The sequence below is a fragment of the Larimichthys crocea genome, chromosome XXII (assembly GCF_000972845.2).
Source record: "Larimichthys crocea isolate SSNF chromosome XXII, L_crocea_2.0, whole genome shotgun sequence".
In the NCBI taxonomy this organism is placed as follows: Eukaryota; Metazoa; Chordata; class Actinopteri; family Sciaenidae; genus Larimichthys; species Larimichthys crocea.
Window position 1 is genome coordinate 13,775,263 of NC_040032.1, and position 16,892 is coordinate 13,792,154.

Sequence of the window (16,892 nt, forward strand, 5' to 3'; positions counted from 1 at the left end):
CTTACTCTCTTTTAAATTCTTCTTTCAGAAAGAGCAGCACAGGAGACGGACCCAGAGAGGGAGAGCTGGAGGACCTGCATGAAGACGAGCCCTCCTCTTGAGCCTCAATGACGTCCCACGTCAACAGAGCTTCATCCCCTTCACGTCCCTTTGCTTGAATCACTGTGTGCTCACCCCTTTCGTCCACACGTTCCCTTTGTATCAACACTGAAGAAACTCGAGGTTTCAAATCTGATATATCGGCTTGCGTTAACATTCAGACTTGTATGCACAGACTCGCTTTCGTTTTCCTTCTCCAGTCTTGGGCACTTTGATCTACAATGTTGCTTGTCTTAAGTACTTTTAACCACATACCGTACGGTTGGGACTGGCATCAGTGAACCAGTAAGAAGATAAACTTCGCTGAATTTCCGGATCATTAACAGTTGAAATTACCGTGGTGGTTTGTTGTCAGCTGGCGTTACACTGCAATGTGGGAAAAAAACTGTCAAACTCTGATTTTTTTTTTTTAACCCGCCTGCATGATGAATAGTTAGGCCTCATCATCAGACTGTATAGCCACCTGTTACAGTCATTGCCAGCCTGACGAAGAGAAACTCCTCTTCAATAATCGTTACCGGACTTCAGCATGTAAATGACACCACATTGTCTGTTCAGTGAACTACAGGGCTTTTTCTTTATGATATGATATTTATGATTTTAATATTGTACATAGATATCTTGACGTGTCGTCAGTGTTATCGTCCCACGGCCTTTTTCCTGTATATGTGCCATCAGTAGGTCGAAGTCTTTCCTGTGCTGCCTTCAGGGTGGTCGCACAGAGAAGACAGCGACTCTGCTGCACTTCAACACATTTGTTCCAAGCGACTTTTGCCATTGTGTGATGTGTAATTATGTTTGTGTTAGGCGTCATTTCACGCTTCTTCTACCACTGTTATGTCGTTTTGACTTCCCGTTCTCTAACATTGTCTCTTTCCTTTCGATATGATGAAGTGTGAACAGACTGAAAAAAAGATATATATATATATATATCTTATATCAAATTCTTGAATGCAGAGCTAATTTAAAGGCATAAATAATCTCATTGTGTAAATTGAATCTACTTTAAGTTATCCATGCTAAGGGACTGTACACAAATTATTAGGGCTCAGAAAAGTTTGAGGGTTGTGCTGAGAGGAGAGTAGTAGTAGTAGTAGTAAGTTATATTTTAGTATTTCTTTCCGGGATTATTTAAAAAAAGGAGAATCGGATAGTCACAAATTAATTGTTATGGTGTGCACATTGGGTCATAAAGGTGTGCTTTTTTCATATGCAAAGACAAGGGCTGTTTCAGGGATTTATTTTTCCACATGCCGCTAAATTTTATCCCTACCAAAACTAACTTTCTTATGCATCGTAACAGAAAAATTCATTTCATTATTTGAATTTTTCATTACGCTAAAAGTGCACATCTGTTATTCTATCTATTTTATAAATATATGCATGTATAAATAAAATACAAATTAGATTACATTTCAGCTGGGATTATATCACATGAAACTCAATATTTTGGGATATTCAGGGAATTGTTTTTTTTTTTAGGTTTGGGTCCAAATAAAATTGTAAATAAACACTAGGAAGGGTTGTGCAATTGTAAGAGCTGAAATGTGACATTTCACCCCGCCTCAGTGAGTTTTATTCAGTCCCTCTGGGTAGGCTGGCACCCTAATCTTGTGAGATCACAAAAGTTGGGATCATGGATGACTGGAAAAGTTATTTATTTTGTGATTTGGGGCCTTTGTTGCCTTTCAAGGCAGTTGGATAACTTAGAAAAAAAAAGCCACATGTGTGGGTTGTTTTGTCTCCATTGATTCAAATCAATGAGAACATTTCTGCCTCCACAGCAGCTCTGCCTCAGATGGATGTTTATATAACTCCATATATAACTCCTTGTTTTGTCCTCTCAGGCCTGGTGCGTTGCTCCGTGCTAGAAAGCATTTTTGGCTGGCAGAGTGCTCTGATCACTTGAACCGCAGTGAAAAAGGAGCATTTCAATGTCACGACTAGGCCCAGGCTGCCAACAACAACACTTCCCCATCCACTTCAATTGGCGTCCCCAGCGTGGCTGATTAAAATCGGAGGATGCTTTGCATTCCCTCCGTTAATCTTGCCCTCGGTATCCTTCGGTGAAGGATGCTGAACTGAAGCTCTGAGAACGGAGAGGGATTTTAGTTCTTTCCTGCTTCATGCGTAAAAATCATGGTTAAAATATTATCATGAAAATATCTTTTTATGTTATTGCTCAGTAAATGTCGTAGAAGATACATGAATATCTTAATGTCTAACAGTTTGAAATGTGAAATGAGCGGCTGTGGTCGTGTGTTTCTTCAGTTTTTGTTCCTTCTCTCTGCTGAGGTTAACCTTCAATGAAGGGCTGTTTGAACCAAAAAGTATGAAACGCTATGTTAATATTTTATTTGCTAAAGAAACAGTTAAACACTTTTTTTTTTAACTAATTTGTTGCCAGCTTTACACGTGTGTGTTTGTACATTTGTCAGAGGTGCAATATCGATGTCGTCTTTCTCACTGGTGCGTTGTTGGCTCATTCCCCGCTCATCCTAATGTCTGTCTGAGTTGTCCTTGTTGAAAAGCCTAAATTTATTGTGATTGTATGTAACACTACTGGTTCCTGCCAGCCATTTAAGGTTGTACAGTTTAAGATCAAGGAGAAAAACAGTGTCTCACCTGTAAAAGACCATATTTACTGTGTACCCGTATGTCCTCAGTCTCCTGTGCTCTTTGAAGCATTGCTCTTTGATATCGATCTGCATGTAAACAGTTTTACAAATGAAACCTAAAATGTTCCCATTTTCTACTAACTCTAACTTACTCTCTTGTCTGTGTCAGAATGCTGTAACGGCTGCAGTAACAGGATTTCAAGTAGTTGTTTTTCTTGTGCATATTCATGTAATAACTGAAGAATTGTGATTGTTGTACAACTGGGGAAATGGACTCTGCAATTGGATTTCACTGCAGAGATGCTGCATGATGTTAAAACACTGTAGATCCCATTACACGAGCGGTGCTCGGAGCACGGGAGCGGCTTGAAATAGCAGCTTTGGTGTTCGAGATCTTCTCTAGAGACACGGTGATGGATGATCACTAGCTGCCCTTGAAGATGAAACATTTAACCCTCCAATTATAGGACAGTCTCTTCATGCAGGCCAGCCAGCACTTTCTCAACAGTAAATAGCTTTTTTTTAATAGCAGTTATTGCCTCTGCAGAGGTTATGTTTTCTGTTGCTCTGTTAGTCTGAAGCATATGCACAGCTTCAGGACAGAAAATAAGACGTCAGGCTCAAGAAGAACTGCCTTTGGTGCAGATTATATTACCATGTGGCCACTTAGAAAGCCCTTGACAGTGTGTTTTCATGTTATAATTCCTAAACTGATTTCTGTTTTCTGATTTCTTAGTTTTTCAAGTTGTGGCAATCAATTAATATCACTTTATTTTAGACATAATCACTCCTGAAATTGTTGCCAATCTTCCCTAAATTTGGCACATTCAAAACTTTATAACTCTTAAATGCAACGAGCAATTACAACTCATTTTAAATCCTGTCTGTGCATCAGTTCTGATTGAGTCTTTAATACATTTTAATTTAATTTTCCCTTACACTGGTACTACAGCACATGATGCATTTAAATGGCCATAACCTGGTAGTCACTGTTGCAGTTCTGCACAATTCAGACTTAATATATTCTCCAAAAGTCAGCACATTATTTTGATGCAGATATGGATCCTGATAAATATTAAATACTGTTTTAAAAATATCCGATTCATCGGGTCGGCGTTGGCAGAGGTTAGCCGAGTGTTACTGTGATGAAACACAGGAGGAAAATCAATAGGTGCACAGGATGTGAGCGCTTTTTGAGGACCTTTTATTTATTTATTTCATTTTTTTGATAGATTTCAGGTCATAATTATTTCCAAAGAGAAGGACTGTGGGAGAGTGAGTTTGTAAATAATATGAAGTCAGGGCCGATTGGATCGATGCTGTGTTTCTCCTGTGACTCTCCTGATGTGTGTCTTGAAGGCGCCTGCTGTCTCTGTGTTTCTGGATGTCCGTCTCGTGTCGTCTCGTGCATTTCTCTGAATGTACTCACTCGCCTGTCGCTCACACAACAACAGAAGCATGGCACATCCCTATGGAATGCAGTTCTTACGATGTAAATATGTACCAATATATATAAAGAAGCTATTTTTTGCATGCTTTTTGTACACCTAGACATAATCAAAGACAATAAAAAAGAAAAAAACTGAGTCCTTTTGATATTTTTTGCATGTATACAGAACATACAGTAATTATTACTGTACATCTTTTATTGAATTCAATTTAAATCACAAGTTTCACACAGGATGAATCACTCAGTGGCACATCCACAATTTATGTGTGTATATCTTGCTTTGACAAAACAGTGACGGAGGTAACGGATGATTTGTATACACACACACAGGAGCACTTGGAGTGCCAGAAAAAAAGTTCCTTCACCTGAATGAGCATGGAAACAGTGGCAAGGAGGTGGCAGCTACACCCAAAGTGTGGACAAAAGCAAACCAAGCTACACCCAAAAAATAAAAACACACAGCTGAGTTATGCCGTGGTTGTATGTACAACAGTAAGAGTCAGAGTCTGCTGGGGTGGCTTCCAGAGAGGGAAGATGATGCTGATGATAATAGAGGATGTGGAGCATTGTCATTTGTGTCCTCCCCAGCCTCAAGTCAATTCAGTAGGTGTGTGTGTTTGTGGTTTTGCAGGGTTCCAGTGCAGCACACCTTTAAAAGCAGTACCTCGTAAGTTTTCTCCCAGGTCACTTCTACACAGGAATAACAGAAAAAATATAAAACATTAGCCATCACAGAAATGAGCAAATATGTATTGCTCTTATAAATATATGAATGTCTTACTTTAGATTCTCCAGTCTCTGTGCTACCTGCCTCTGAATCAGGCTCCTGTAGTGAGTCAAATGCAAAGGACACGAGTCATTTAGACCCCTCGGGTAAAGACAAAAAGGAGTCTCCACATCATCACATAGATGGAAAAACATTTAAAAACATCTCCTCTATTGTCTAGACTTCTACATGGACTCACGTTGGACTGGTCAGTGCCTCTGACTTGGCTTGTGCTTGCTTCGAGGGTGTAATAGGCGCATGTGTCTAAACCGAGCGACTCGCTGTCATGCTGCAAATACAAAATGTTCTGCCCGTTTCAGTTAAACTGTCTGGGAGGGATGGGATGGAAAAGATTTCATCTTCTATCACATAAAAGGATCTACTGTGCTCAGCATGCAGTAGATGGTCATGCACTGTGAATGTGATGGACATAAACACAGCTTTAATCTGGGATGGGTGTGTGCTAGGGAGTGGGATGATTAGGTTAGGTTAGGTTAGGTTAGGTTAGTTCTGTGTCTGTCTGGACTGCTATTGACTGTTAAATGCTTCTCTGCTGCCACCCTGTGTCCAAAGTTATATTACATTAAAACATAGCATTTTCCACTTTATGCATCATAGATCTTACCTGTGTATGTGAATCTGTGTGTTTGAATTTCATGTTCTTGTAAAATTCTCTTTTTGGTAGCAAATAGAGCAACACCAGGTCACATACCACAGTTGCCTGATAAATAAAAAATCATAAATATATGAGTTAGTATACAAATTATTCCACAGATAATAAATTATTACTGATATATAAGGCAGGTGACAACATACCACTCCGAAAATGCCCACTCCAGAGCCTATAGCTGTCAGTGTTGGGATGATATCAAATTTTCTAGCCTGTGAAAGACAAAGAACCAGGGATATAAAGTTTCCTTGGTCTATTTCTCAAGTCAGAAATTCCTATAAATAAAATTATATTACTTACCAGTGACTGCACAATGATATCAAACCTGATCCCGAACACTTTGAGGAGGGTTCTTTTCTCAGTGCCATTCTCAATATAATGCTTTGCATACCTGCAAACAGCCATGGGAATTGTTACAATGTGTATTGTAAATGACATTTGTCAAAGCGTGTGGTAAATATTTACATTTCCCACAGCTGGAGCTGATCCCAGACATTGGGCGAGAGGTGGAGTACACCCTGTGCAAGTTGCAAGTTCATCACAGGGCACACAAAGACAAACAGCCAACACAACACAAGATATGAAGTATCCGGAGAGAACTCATGCTGACACTGAGAGAACATGCAAACGCTGCTTAGAATGGCCCAAGCCGGAGTTCGAACCAGGATATAAGAGTGGTATCGTGTTTCCTAAAATCTCAAACTATTGCTAGTGACATCTAGATTGCAACCGTCTCCCCCTTGTCCTGGAACCAGTGTTTAGTTTGTCCTGTCTGGGCTACTGTAGAAACATGGCAGTCCTGTTTACCTGAATGAATGAAGTGTCTCTAAACTTTTGGCTGGTTCTGTATATTTACACACCTGAAATTGTATCCCACTGAAGCTTTGACTTTGTCTTTCTCGTCGGGGTGTCCGTATAGGCCGTGGAAGTTGTACTTTGGCTTACAGTGTTTTACAGCCACATCAAAGTTACACGTCCAGTCGACTACAATGCCAATAGCCCCTCCCTGTCAGGACACAAGCACATAATACATGATACAAATCTCCGTGATAACAAGAGAGACAAAAGAAACAAAGCACCAAAAGACAATACATGCAAAATCTGCGTGCACATGAAAAACATTCCCAGCGTTGAGTGAAGATTTAAAGCAGCCGATTACCTCTTTGGCTATGTTTTCAATGCTGAAACCAGACTGTTGAACTATATCTCCCAGTCTGAATATGGGACACAGTGGAGCATCCTTCGGATGATAAAGGCATCTCCTGATGTAAGAAGAGTCAATACCCTCCACCAGGTTACTCCTGTTCGTTGTAAAACACAGAGTTACTCTGATGATACTGCATTTAAGACAGACAAGGCGTGACATTCAACTTGTTTGCTTTTACCAGCATTGTGATTTTAAACAGTATCTGATGACTAACTCAATTTAAAGGAGTACTCCAGCGATTTAGAGTTGCACTTTCACTTTAGCCGTGGTGACTAAAACTGAGCTATTTCTGTAAATTCAGTGGAGTGCCCCTTTAAGAAGCAATTTTATTTATCATTTGTAGCATCCGCTGAGCTAAATTTAACTTAATACCAATGAATCATCATCACCTTGTGACACCAAATAAGGGAAAAGTTACAGAATTCTTGATGAACAGTGTGTAGTTCTCTGCAGATATCAACAGTGGGGGACTAGATGGAAATAAACACAGAGAGAGAGAGTATGAGCAGAAGCACATCACAAATTATATTTTCATACAAAGCCAATAATCACATGCACTGCAGTTCAGTATCAGTTTACAGTATGAATAATTCAGCGTTTCCACATACTCAGGTATGTTGTGATCATTCTCAACGGGACACCAAGCCAGCACCTCACAAGTCTTGGTGGAGTCAACGCAAACTCCCGTCATTTCTCCTTGAAACAGAAACACATCTCATCATTAGACACTTTGTTTTTTTTTTAACGTCAGCAAGCAAAAGTACAACATGTGATTCAAGCAGCAGCAGAAAAAAAAAAAAAAAAAAGGATGTGAGCTTTAATCATTTTATCTTGAATTGGCATCAGCGAGCAAAGATATAAAAGCAATGCAGAGCAGGCGCTGAAATAGCTGTTTTTATCTGGCTCTGATCCTAACATAGACTTTCTTCCACATGTGATTGGTTTCGTTGGTATCAGTCTTTGTCATCGTGTGCTGGATGAGTTCATAGACAGTTTTCCAGCAGGCGTTTGTCGATCTGTGACCTTTCCCAGCCTGTTTAGCCGCAGAGGCGTCCGCCATGTTTACTTGTCTGCGAGCGTGGAGACAGCACGCCGCTTCTGAAGCAATACTGCAACCTCAAGGTGGATCTGACTGGTCTGAAACAGACAGATCTAAAGCTTTGGTTAACACTGATCTTATTGAAGCTGATGCGGGTCACAGAGCACTTGAAAGGCTCAGAATTGAACCCTGGGACAATAAAATTTATATAACCGCTCTTTGAACTCACTCATGATACTGTATGTGTTTGGACTTATTAAAAAAGCCCTCGTCTGGACGGTTGTTCTTGTTTTTTTATGTCTCTGTGTGCTTATGTTTTGTCTCATCTCTTATGCACAGGACTTATTGTGACGTGAGTGTGTGCCTGTACCTATATGTATAGTGTATTTGCGTCTAATTGCTTAAGGCAGGGTTTTATTGGCTTTAATGACACAACAAACTATAATATTAACACAGAGACTTGCTGTCTGGTTGCTAAGACGACTTTGGTTTTGTTATTTGTCTCAGTGCCAGAGCAATGCACGATACATCCAAGTGTTTATCTTAGTAGTGACAGTGACGAGTCCGATCTGGTGTATTTTAGTTACTACGTGACTCACTACGTGAGCCCATCCTATAGCTCTCAGGAGCCACAACCCATTTGGCAAATACATTTCTACATAACCTGATCATATCACCTCCCTCAGCACATCCTGGGTCCTGTGACTAGCTTTAAGAAGTTTGAGTTTAAGAAGGACTTAAAGCTTCTGAGAAACAAAAACAAAAAAGCCAAAGGTTTGGGCTGATGTGCGCTTGGCCACAAATGTACAGTCGGACGGTGAGGACTCCTGAGGTCACACACTGTCAGAGTTTACCGTGTGCCGTACGTCTGTATCTCCCTCCTTCACAGTCGGCGTCTGAGCTGCAGTTGTGCTTGCCTGGTAGCTGTTGCACACAAGAGATCAGGGGGTCAGTGTATGTACACAGCTGTGGAATGTGAATGTGAAGAAACAAGTTCATTTCAGCAATGAAAACAATATGGCAATCTGAAGATGGTGTTTGCTGTGATATTTTGCAGCATACAGAACCTGCTATTCGACACTTGCACAATTACCCAATTATGGAAACAGTCTTGGAATGAGAAACAATTTCCGTCTGTTTTACTATTTATGGAAGTTTAAAAGTCGGAGGAGAAAACAGAGAGGAAGAAGAAGAAATCAGGGAGCAGGAGAGACGAGAAACTTCCACCTACCTCTGGACACTTTCCCATTTCCTGACCTTCAGTTATGATGTAGTTTGTCATCACCACGAAGGAAGAAGATCCCTGAGGTTTAAAAGAAGTGATGTGTTGATTTACTTTGTTTTGTTTTTTAATGCCATGTTAATGCCATAAAATGACACGATAAAGGATGTAGTAGCTGTTACGCAACATGCCAAGTTTATTGTAGGTAGCCTGTCAAACATTAATCAGCTCTATCTCAGTGTTGGTCTGCCACATCCTAAAAAGTCACATGTTGTTTGGTGCATGACTGTTTTCTTGCTCAGACTTAAATAAGACGATCGATAGCACTCAGATCTGCACGGTACCGCAAGTATTAAGAGTTGGGACGAGAGAAGCAGTAACAGGAAAACAGCTGGCAGAAGGCTCTCTCATTAAACATGCCATTATCTTGTTTGCTTAAATATATGTTCTGCTGCCAAAGCGTCATGACGTACCATGAGATCATTTTGTTTTCTACTCTAACGTCAAGGATATATGGGGGCGTTAGACTGTGTCAAGCATACACTACTCACAAGTTAGGGATATCTTTAGCTTTAGGATGAAATTTCAGAATGCACCTAAAAAGAACTAAAACCTTTAAAGGTTGAGCTTCTCTAAACTTTTTAGTCCCAATTGTTCAAATGTTTCAGTAATTATTGCATAACATGCTGTTCTCTACAACAAATGTCTGATCCATGAATGGACCACTAAATGTTCTGCTTCAATGACAGTTTGTATTTAAACAGTCCTGCTGTTCACATTTTGACATCATGAGGTCAAGACGACGATTAACAATCCACCAAAGGTACCTGGCCATTGCGAGGCCTCAGAGGGGACGTACTCAGAGGGAAGTTGCCACTGAGCTTATAGTTCGACAACAACGTCTCACTCTGTTCACAAGTCGACCTAACTTATCTTATTTCGATAAATTGTTTGAGATTAAGAAATGACCACACTTAAACTTCTTATACTTCATGATATAATATCACTGTAGCACGAATTACATTTCATCCGAAAGTCCTTGAGACACAGAGCAGCTGCCTTTGTGTTTAGAAAAGCGTTTTGATCATTACTATGATAACTGTGGTCAGGCTATAGGGCTGACATAACAAAGACGTCAATGTCAGACCACTGCGGGGTTAAACTTATTTCCTTGTTTGTAGACTAATGACCATTTATGGACATAAAGTAGTTGCGTCTCTGTCCTGGGCGCGTGTAGACGAGTCAGAAAAGACAGCTTCGGCTTCGTGTCATGACGTGTATCGATAATCCTGCATTCTTTAATAAACCTTTCTCTTGGACTACTGTGCACTTTCTCTCCACTGACTGAGCTGATCACATTGGAGTTGTTGTCTTCGTAGTTAATGACTGATGAAAATCTATGTGAAGCCACTCAGGCAGAAATTGTTTACAGATGAGGTAATGAGGTCATTTTATTTACATCGCATTCAGCCATGTCTTCCGACTTCCTTCCTCACCCTCTGACAGACACACTGGGTTTAAACATTTGGGTACACACAACTCTAACTCTAACTAACGGTCTGTTTAATGCATACAAAAACACTTTGTGGTGTTGAGGCTTATTTGAAATGAGTTATAAGTGGCTAATCACTGAACTCTGAGGTGTTTTCAGACAGGAAGCAAAGCTCATTTTAGCCTCATGGACTGTTTACGCAGTCCGTGTTGATTTGCCCCAAACAGCCAAACTGTGCAGACGTTGCCAACAGGCTTACAGGCAATGGATGCACCGACCATGTCTGTGTTAGTGCGTGTCCGTGTGCGTTTGTGTGATAACTGAGCCCTGGACTGAACCCAGCAGAAACCCTCTCCTCTTTCCTTTTGCTCTCACACATTTTTGGACCGATTTAAAACACTGCCCGTGGGAAAATTCGCAACTAATCACATCTATCCATTGACTTTGTAGCTGATGCACAGCCTTTAATACACACTCAGTGTCCCGTCTGGATGCACATGTGGAGTTTCTGTTGGGAAACAGCACAGAGGTAGCCTGGATGGAAGATGCTGGATGCCACAGTATGGTACTTTGGTGCTGTTGACCTTTACGTGTATAGTCACAGAGGTCATATCCAGAACATTACACACTTTTATTAAAGTTCAAACTCAACAAAAGTGACAAACTCAATCACAGTGTGAGACAAAAGAGACCGTTTCATGTCGTTGGTTGGGTTTTATTGAAACAAAGCAGGTGACCAACTCTGCTCTGAATTAAAACGCCGACGCCCAGACCTCAAGGCAAACATGACAATCTTCATTGTGTCTCTTTATGTCTTTCACACAAATGACAGGACATTTTAAGTAAACAATGAAATCCATCTGCTTTTGATTGTTTTGATTTGGTTATTTGCTCTGCTCTTTACGGGAAAGCTTGAATGACTTTTGATAAAGCATGGAGACACCTTGATGTTGATAAAGCCAGATAATCTTTCTGTTTGTCATTGACTTAACTCGCAGCATAAAATATAGTCAACACGGATGTTTTAAAAGCATGACTAAACCCTGATCCTCGTCACGTCAGACCAGTGACCACATTTCTTCAGGGAGCGCAGCATTTCCACGTTGCTTGTCTGACTCAGCCTGATGTTTATTCACCCTGACAGTTTGATTCATGGATGGTCACTTCACGACTTCACTGAGTCTGTCCCAGATTTACCATAACCCCAAACAATGCTCAGTGACTTGCAGCAGGTAGCACATATTTACCGTTTCTGCATGCATGTAAGGCTTTAACAAACCGGTCACCAACCTGCGAAGGGAAGACATAGTCAGCCACATCCCAGACTCTCTCTGTTCCATTCACACTGGTATAACCGACTCCTTTCATTTTGGTGTAGACGGAGCTCACGGCTGTATCTGTGGACTGGTAGCCTTTCTCATAGATGAACACCCACCTGGAAGAGACACAAAGAAAACATCCTGTCAGGCCTGTCAGACTCAGTCAGTTATCGTGGTTTTGTATTTTTAATTTTAGTTTTTAGATTTAGTTTTGTTTCCCTGTGACACTTTCACTTGTGGAGTTTCTCACCTCTAGAGAATGAAGCTGAGTGACCGCTTCTATTCCTTAATTTCACTTCAGTTTTTATCAGTTTCAGTATTAGTTTTACATTGTTATTGTTATCACAATGGAGGGCTTTGTCAGGGGAAATATTTAAGACAGGCACAACGCTTGAAGGCAATGACCCACAGTCATGTAGACATCCTAGTATCAATAAATGCACAATGCCTCCAAATATGACAAAGATTAAAACTAAAAACATTTATTTTTCTTTCATTTTTACCTGGTTTATATTGTTTCAGTTAATTTTCAGTTTCAGTTCAAAATATTCACTCTTTTTCAGCTATAGTTAACTATAATAATAACCTTGCCACCACCCTACCCCAGCCATCCATCCATCCATCCAAACAACCCCACAGGCAAGGGCATGTATAGCGACGATGTTGACATTTCTGCACATGCCGACAGCATACCTCACAGGGACACATGTGCAAGTGATTGTGCAATGTCATGTTGCTCGCACTCTCGTCTTTTACCATCACAAAAGCGAATCTGACATATGGAATCTCAGACATGCACCAATATTCATTTCATGGTGGCTTCTTGCCAGTTTCAAAACATGTTACGCGTCCGTAAAGAAAGTGGAAGCAGCTGGAATGGAAAGCAAATAATGAACTTTAATACAGTGATGTTTGAGCAGAGATACAGTCGTATTACCAATAATGAAATACCACTATCCCTGCTGAAAGCTGATCCAGCAAAGTATTTCTAAGAAATCTGAATGTCACATTAGGCGTCAGCTCACATGTTTATCAGTGAGCTGATGTCTCCTCCAAGTGTACTGATTGTTATCATTGACTGGATGTAACTCAGTTGATTTATTCTAATTAGGTACAATTAAAGGTACTTGTACTTTACTTGAGTATATCTACTTTATACTAAATAGTGTACTTTTTTTTGGTACCCATTAGTTACTTTTCACTTTTAAAGTTTTACATTTCAAAATAAAACGTATGATGAAAATATGAACTTATGAAGTACAATGCATTGTTAAAGATCAAACCAGTGCTTCCCAAAGGTTTTTGGCTTGTTGTCAGTTAGTCAGTTCAAAGACACATTTCCTTATTTAACTTGTCATGCGGTTTCATCTAAATAACTGATGGAGGCCCGAGGAAGTATTCATCTTGTTAAGATGTTTGTTATTTTACTTCAGCAAATAATCTGATTACTTCTTACAGCCTTGAGGTAATCTACTACTCCTGATGTGATGCATTTACATCGGCCAAAAACTGCAGTTCAAGTCGAGTTTACTGCATTAAGAAGAAGTTTGTGAACACTTTGTCATGTAAAAGGATGCAGCGAAATCCAGCTTTACAATCAGGTCTCTGTTGTAACAGCTGGTGTGCACTGGAAGGACACTGTGTGTACATACACACACATGTACAGCATGTGTACAAGGGTGTGAAAAGCAATTACCCCCTGGCAGAAGGCCTACAGGACAGCATGCATTTCAGCTCAGGTTCATTTGTCTGTGTGGACAATGAAAGCGCCTTACAGCAACAGACGAACAGAAACATCTTTCAGACTGCAGACCGGAATGAAGTATGTGCAATGAGTTCAGAGCCACCGCCTCTATCAGTTAAGCAATCAAATTATGCAAGTCGGAGCTTAAATTCCAGAAGGAACTGGAGAAAATATAGAGCACATTAATGTAATAAAGAAACCCGTGAACGTGAAAAAATGGAAGGATCTTCCAAAACAGCAGTCTAAGTGAGATCTGTATCTTCTCTGATAGAAGGAGGCAGGGAAGAGGCTGCTTGATGTGTGGAGGCCTTTTCTTCTTCTCTGCCATACGGTGGCTCTGAGATTAGTGCTCATTTTGTGAAGACAATCAGAGTGAAAAAAAGAAAAATAAAGCTTCAATGAATCATTATCAAATGCAAACAATGGTATTTTCCTGAACTTTAAAGTGACAAAGACCGGAATTAATTAAAAAGGACAGTAATTATTGTCTGCTGAAGCTGATGTTCTCGCTCTATTGAATCAGCTTTTTATTTTATTTATTAAGAGATTCAATTCATCCATCAAATATGTTTTCTAGAGAACTGTATGCAGAGCACCATCCTGTGTGTGCACTTCTAAAGTGTAGCCGTCCAAGGATGCGTCATTATTCATGCATGAGAGGTTGTCAGTTCAAATATATTCGTAAGGTAAGTGTACCAAAAACTACAACGCATTCCAACTTTCTGCTGATTTAAGTTGCAAACAGAAAAAGTGATATAAAAAATGAAGTGTAATATTCCTAAAAGAACAACCAGTGGTTCACCGGTTCATTGCTAGTGTCTGAGAGACAAGCACTGACTTCTGCTTCGACATGACAGACATGCTGCTTGAACCCTGAAGAGGAGAATCTGGACAGCTTTATAATCACATCTCCTTTCGGGGCCCATCACCAATAATATGGACTGATGGCTGCAAAAGGCAGGTGAGCTCTGTCACGCACGGATAGACACTGCAAATGTGGATGTTCATTTTTTCTTTCCATCAGTGCGCCGTGCAAACTAAAAAGCAGCTTCCTCAGCCTAAAACATAGAGATTTAAAAGAATGATTAACTGCATTTATTTTTTTGCTGTAGTCTGACTCTGAAGATTATCAAGATTAAAGCATCCTGATGGGCACAAGATATGGACCACAAAGAGAAACCATTTCAGTTTAAATCAGCTTTCTGTTTCTCTTTTTTTGAAATATAACCTCGCCATTAGCGTGAGAATACTCTTCTTCTTTGCCTTTCTCTGTCAGATTTTTGGTCACCATCAACATCACCACCGGAAGATAACGTGTCTCTCTGCCCCGTTTGGCAGCGAAATTGGGCAACGGTTGATTGTTATATGTGTTAGCATATGCCTGAGCGTGTTCATCACACACAGCTCCTCAGGTTCTGCTGCTCAGAGGTGCGGACACACTCACACACACACTCACACACACACACACCCAAACACAAACAGTCCGTGAGTGATTTTCCCCAAAAAAGTGAGTCAGCTTCCAGGAAATGCCATCCAACAATGTCAAAGCAAGCGGTTGGACATGCAAGTTACGCTGTATTTCTTTGTCTCAACTTGACATGGGCAGATAATAAAAGTTATCTAACATCACTCACTCCATCATTACTCTTTTTTTTTTGTTTGGTTTGCTGTGTCAACACTGCCCGGTAAGAGGCTTGGTAGCACCCTCCAGAAGTCAAATAAGATGTCTCAATGTTTGATTAGTCAATAATGCTTTTTCATTGTCACACGGTGCAAAATTAAGACATCAGAGTTACTTCACTCTAGTGGTTGGTATTTGCTGGGTCATTCTGAGAAGTCAACCTGCATCTGATTGTGTCACTGCAAGTTGAAACATGCAACACAATGCAAACCCTCTCTGCATTCACTTCTGCCTGTTGTCCCCTCCAAACAGTCCCTAAAAAGAAGAAGGATGAATCTGTTGCGTCTTACCCGATGATGTAGGCCAGGACGCCCAGCTGGATGATACGGCACACCACTCCCACCCTCCTGTTCCTCACCAACACCTGGCGTGGGGTCTCATACTCAAAGAAGAAGTCAGAGAGGGCGTTGGTGATTTGGCTCTTCATCTTCTCTCATCCACTGACCCACAGAGAGGAGGGTCTCTCTTTCTCTCTCTCTTCACCCCGCTTGCATATAAACTCCTCTTCTCCTTCCCGGTCTTCTATGTCTCGTTCCTCACTTGTGGGAAAGAGCCTCTTCCTCTTCTCATAAGAAACGTCTGACACGCTTCATGAGAAGTCCTGAATTGTAGGACTTCCTCCCACCCACGCTGCTCTATCCTGTCTCTCTCTCTCTCTCTCTCTCTCTCTCTCTCTCTCTCTCTCCACAGGGTCACTACTCTCCTTGCAGTCATTCACATATGTCCTCCCATTCACACCACTGCATCTCCTCATTCATTGCATTTCTCCCCTCTCTCTCTCTTTTTTTGTCACATGCAGCACAAACATTTACAGAAAATGGAATTTACTCTCTACTTTGTTTGCAAGTTCAAACAACTTCAACAGCTGCCACGCAAGGAAGCAAGCTTTACCGGACCTCCTCCTCTCTGTGTTTGCTATCAAGCCTTATCGTTTCGACTGTCACTCTCTTCCTGAACTCTTGGCAGAAACAGAAACCACACAAGCCCAACACAGACACACAATATATGTGTGTGTGTGTGTGTGTGTTTCAGCTCAGCTCGCTTTGCTTACCTCTCATGTCACCATTTGCAGACATTAAGCCTTCTTATGTTTATCACCACTTCTGTGTGTGTGTGTGTGGGGGGGGACACAGAGAGGAATATTTTGGGTTCAACAATTCACTCTCTCCTTTCATATACCCAGAGGTGTTTTGCATTTCTTATCTTCATTCTCAGAGGAGAGAAAGTGACAAACACAAAATTCGAATAGAAGTGAATCCACTCCATTTCATGAATAATTTGAAATATTAAGAACATTACATGAAAAGGTTTACCATCCGAAAAAGAAAATGTGCATCGCTTTCGAATCTCCAGAGATCTGCAAAGGGGACATACTTATTTTGGAATCATGTTTTTAAAAAATCCTAATCTAAATCTGGTTAAAGCTTCTTCCAAGCAGACACACAAACATACACTGGAAACTGACACAAAATGGCCATGACTGAAATTTAGTAGATTTGCAAGGATTTGGCAGGATTGTGAGGATTGTAAAAAAAAATGTTTTAAAAAGGCTGAATGATAAGCCATATAATAACCTGAAAAGCCC

The 16,892-nt window shown here is 40.6% G+C and overlaps 2 protein-coding genes across 6 annotated transcripts in view; one reads left to right on the top strand and one right to left on the bottom strand.

Annotated features, from left to right (window-relative positions):
• The window catches only part of camkk1a (calcium/calmodulin-dependent protein kinase kinase 1, alpha a), a 56,963-nt gene extending 52,660 nt beyond the window's left edge, over nucleotides 1-4,303 (top strand). For all 3 annotated transcript variants that reach the window (XM_019254367.2, XM_019254366.2, XM_027273412.1), the window contains one exon: nucleotides 29-4,303. In XM_019254367.2, the coding sequence (XP_019109912.1) occupies nucleotides 29-101 (73 nt within the window). In that variant the 3' untranslated portion in view covers nucleotides 102-4,303. The remainder of the gene's footprint in view (nucleotides 1-28) is intronic.
• p2rx1 (purinergic receptor P2X, ligand-gated ion channel, 1) lies at nucleotides 512-15,945 on the bottom strand. Of its 3 annotated transcripts, none has more exons than XM_010743126.3 (14): nucleotides 15,598-15,945; nucleotides 11,854-11,998; nucleotides 9,081-9,152; nucleotides 8,704-8,773; nucleotides 7,419-7,506; nucleotides 7,200-7,280; nucleotides 6,763-6,904; nucleotides 6,464-6,609; nucleotides 5,904-5,994; nucleotides 5,750-5,815; nucleotides 5,559-5,654; nucleotides 5,133-5,222; nucleotides 4,949-4,993; nucleotides 512-4,857 (listed from the first exon to the last, which is right to left on the bottom strand). In XM_010743126.3, the coding sequence occupies exons 1-14, from the start codon at nucleotides 15,732-15,734 to the stop codon at nucleotides 4,852-4,854; spliced, it is 1,275 nt and encodes a 424-aa protein (XP_010741428.1). In that variant the 5' UTR covers nucleotides 15,735-15,945; the 3' UTR covers nucleotides 512-4,851. The 3 variants fall into 3 exon arrangements, with proteins under 3 accessions (XP_010741428.1, XP_010741429.1, XP_010741430.1); XM_010743127.3 differs by having other exon boundaries at nucleotides 8,716-8,773; nucleotides 15,598-15,944; XM_010743128.3 differs by lacking the exon at nucleotides 5,133-5,222 and having other exon boundaries at nucleotides 15,598-15,943.
• Between the last annotated feature and the right edge of the window lie 947 nt (nucleotides 15,946-16,892).

Excerpts from the sequence above, each read along its gene's own strand:
- p2rx1 (XM_010743126.3), bottom strand. The coding sequence starts at position 15,734 with ATGAAGAGCCAAATCACCAACGCCCTCTCTGACTTCTTCTTTGAGTAT. Across the intron at positions 8,774-9,080 it reads AAATGGGAAAGTGTCCAGAG|CTACCAGGCAAGCACAACTG; the intron begins GTAGGTGGAAGT and ends TGTGTGCAACAG. Across the intron at positions 5,995-6,463 it reads TCAGTGGGATACAATTTCAG|GTATGCAAAGCATTATATTG; the intron begins GTGTGTAAATAT and ends GGCTGTTTGCAG.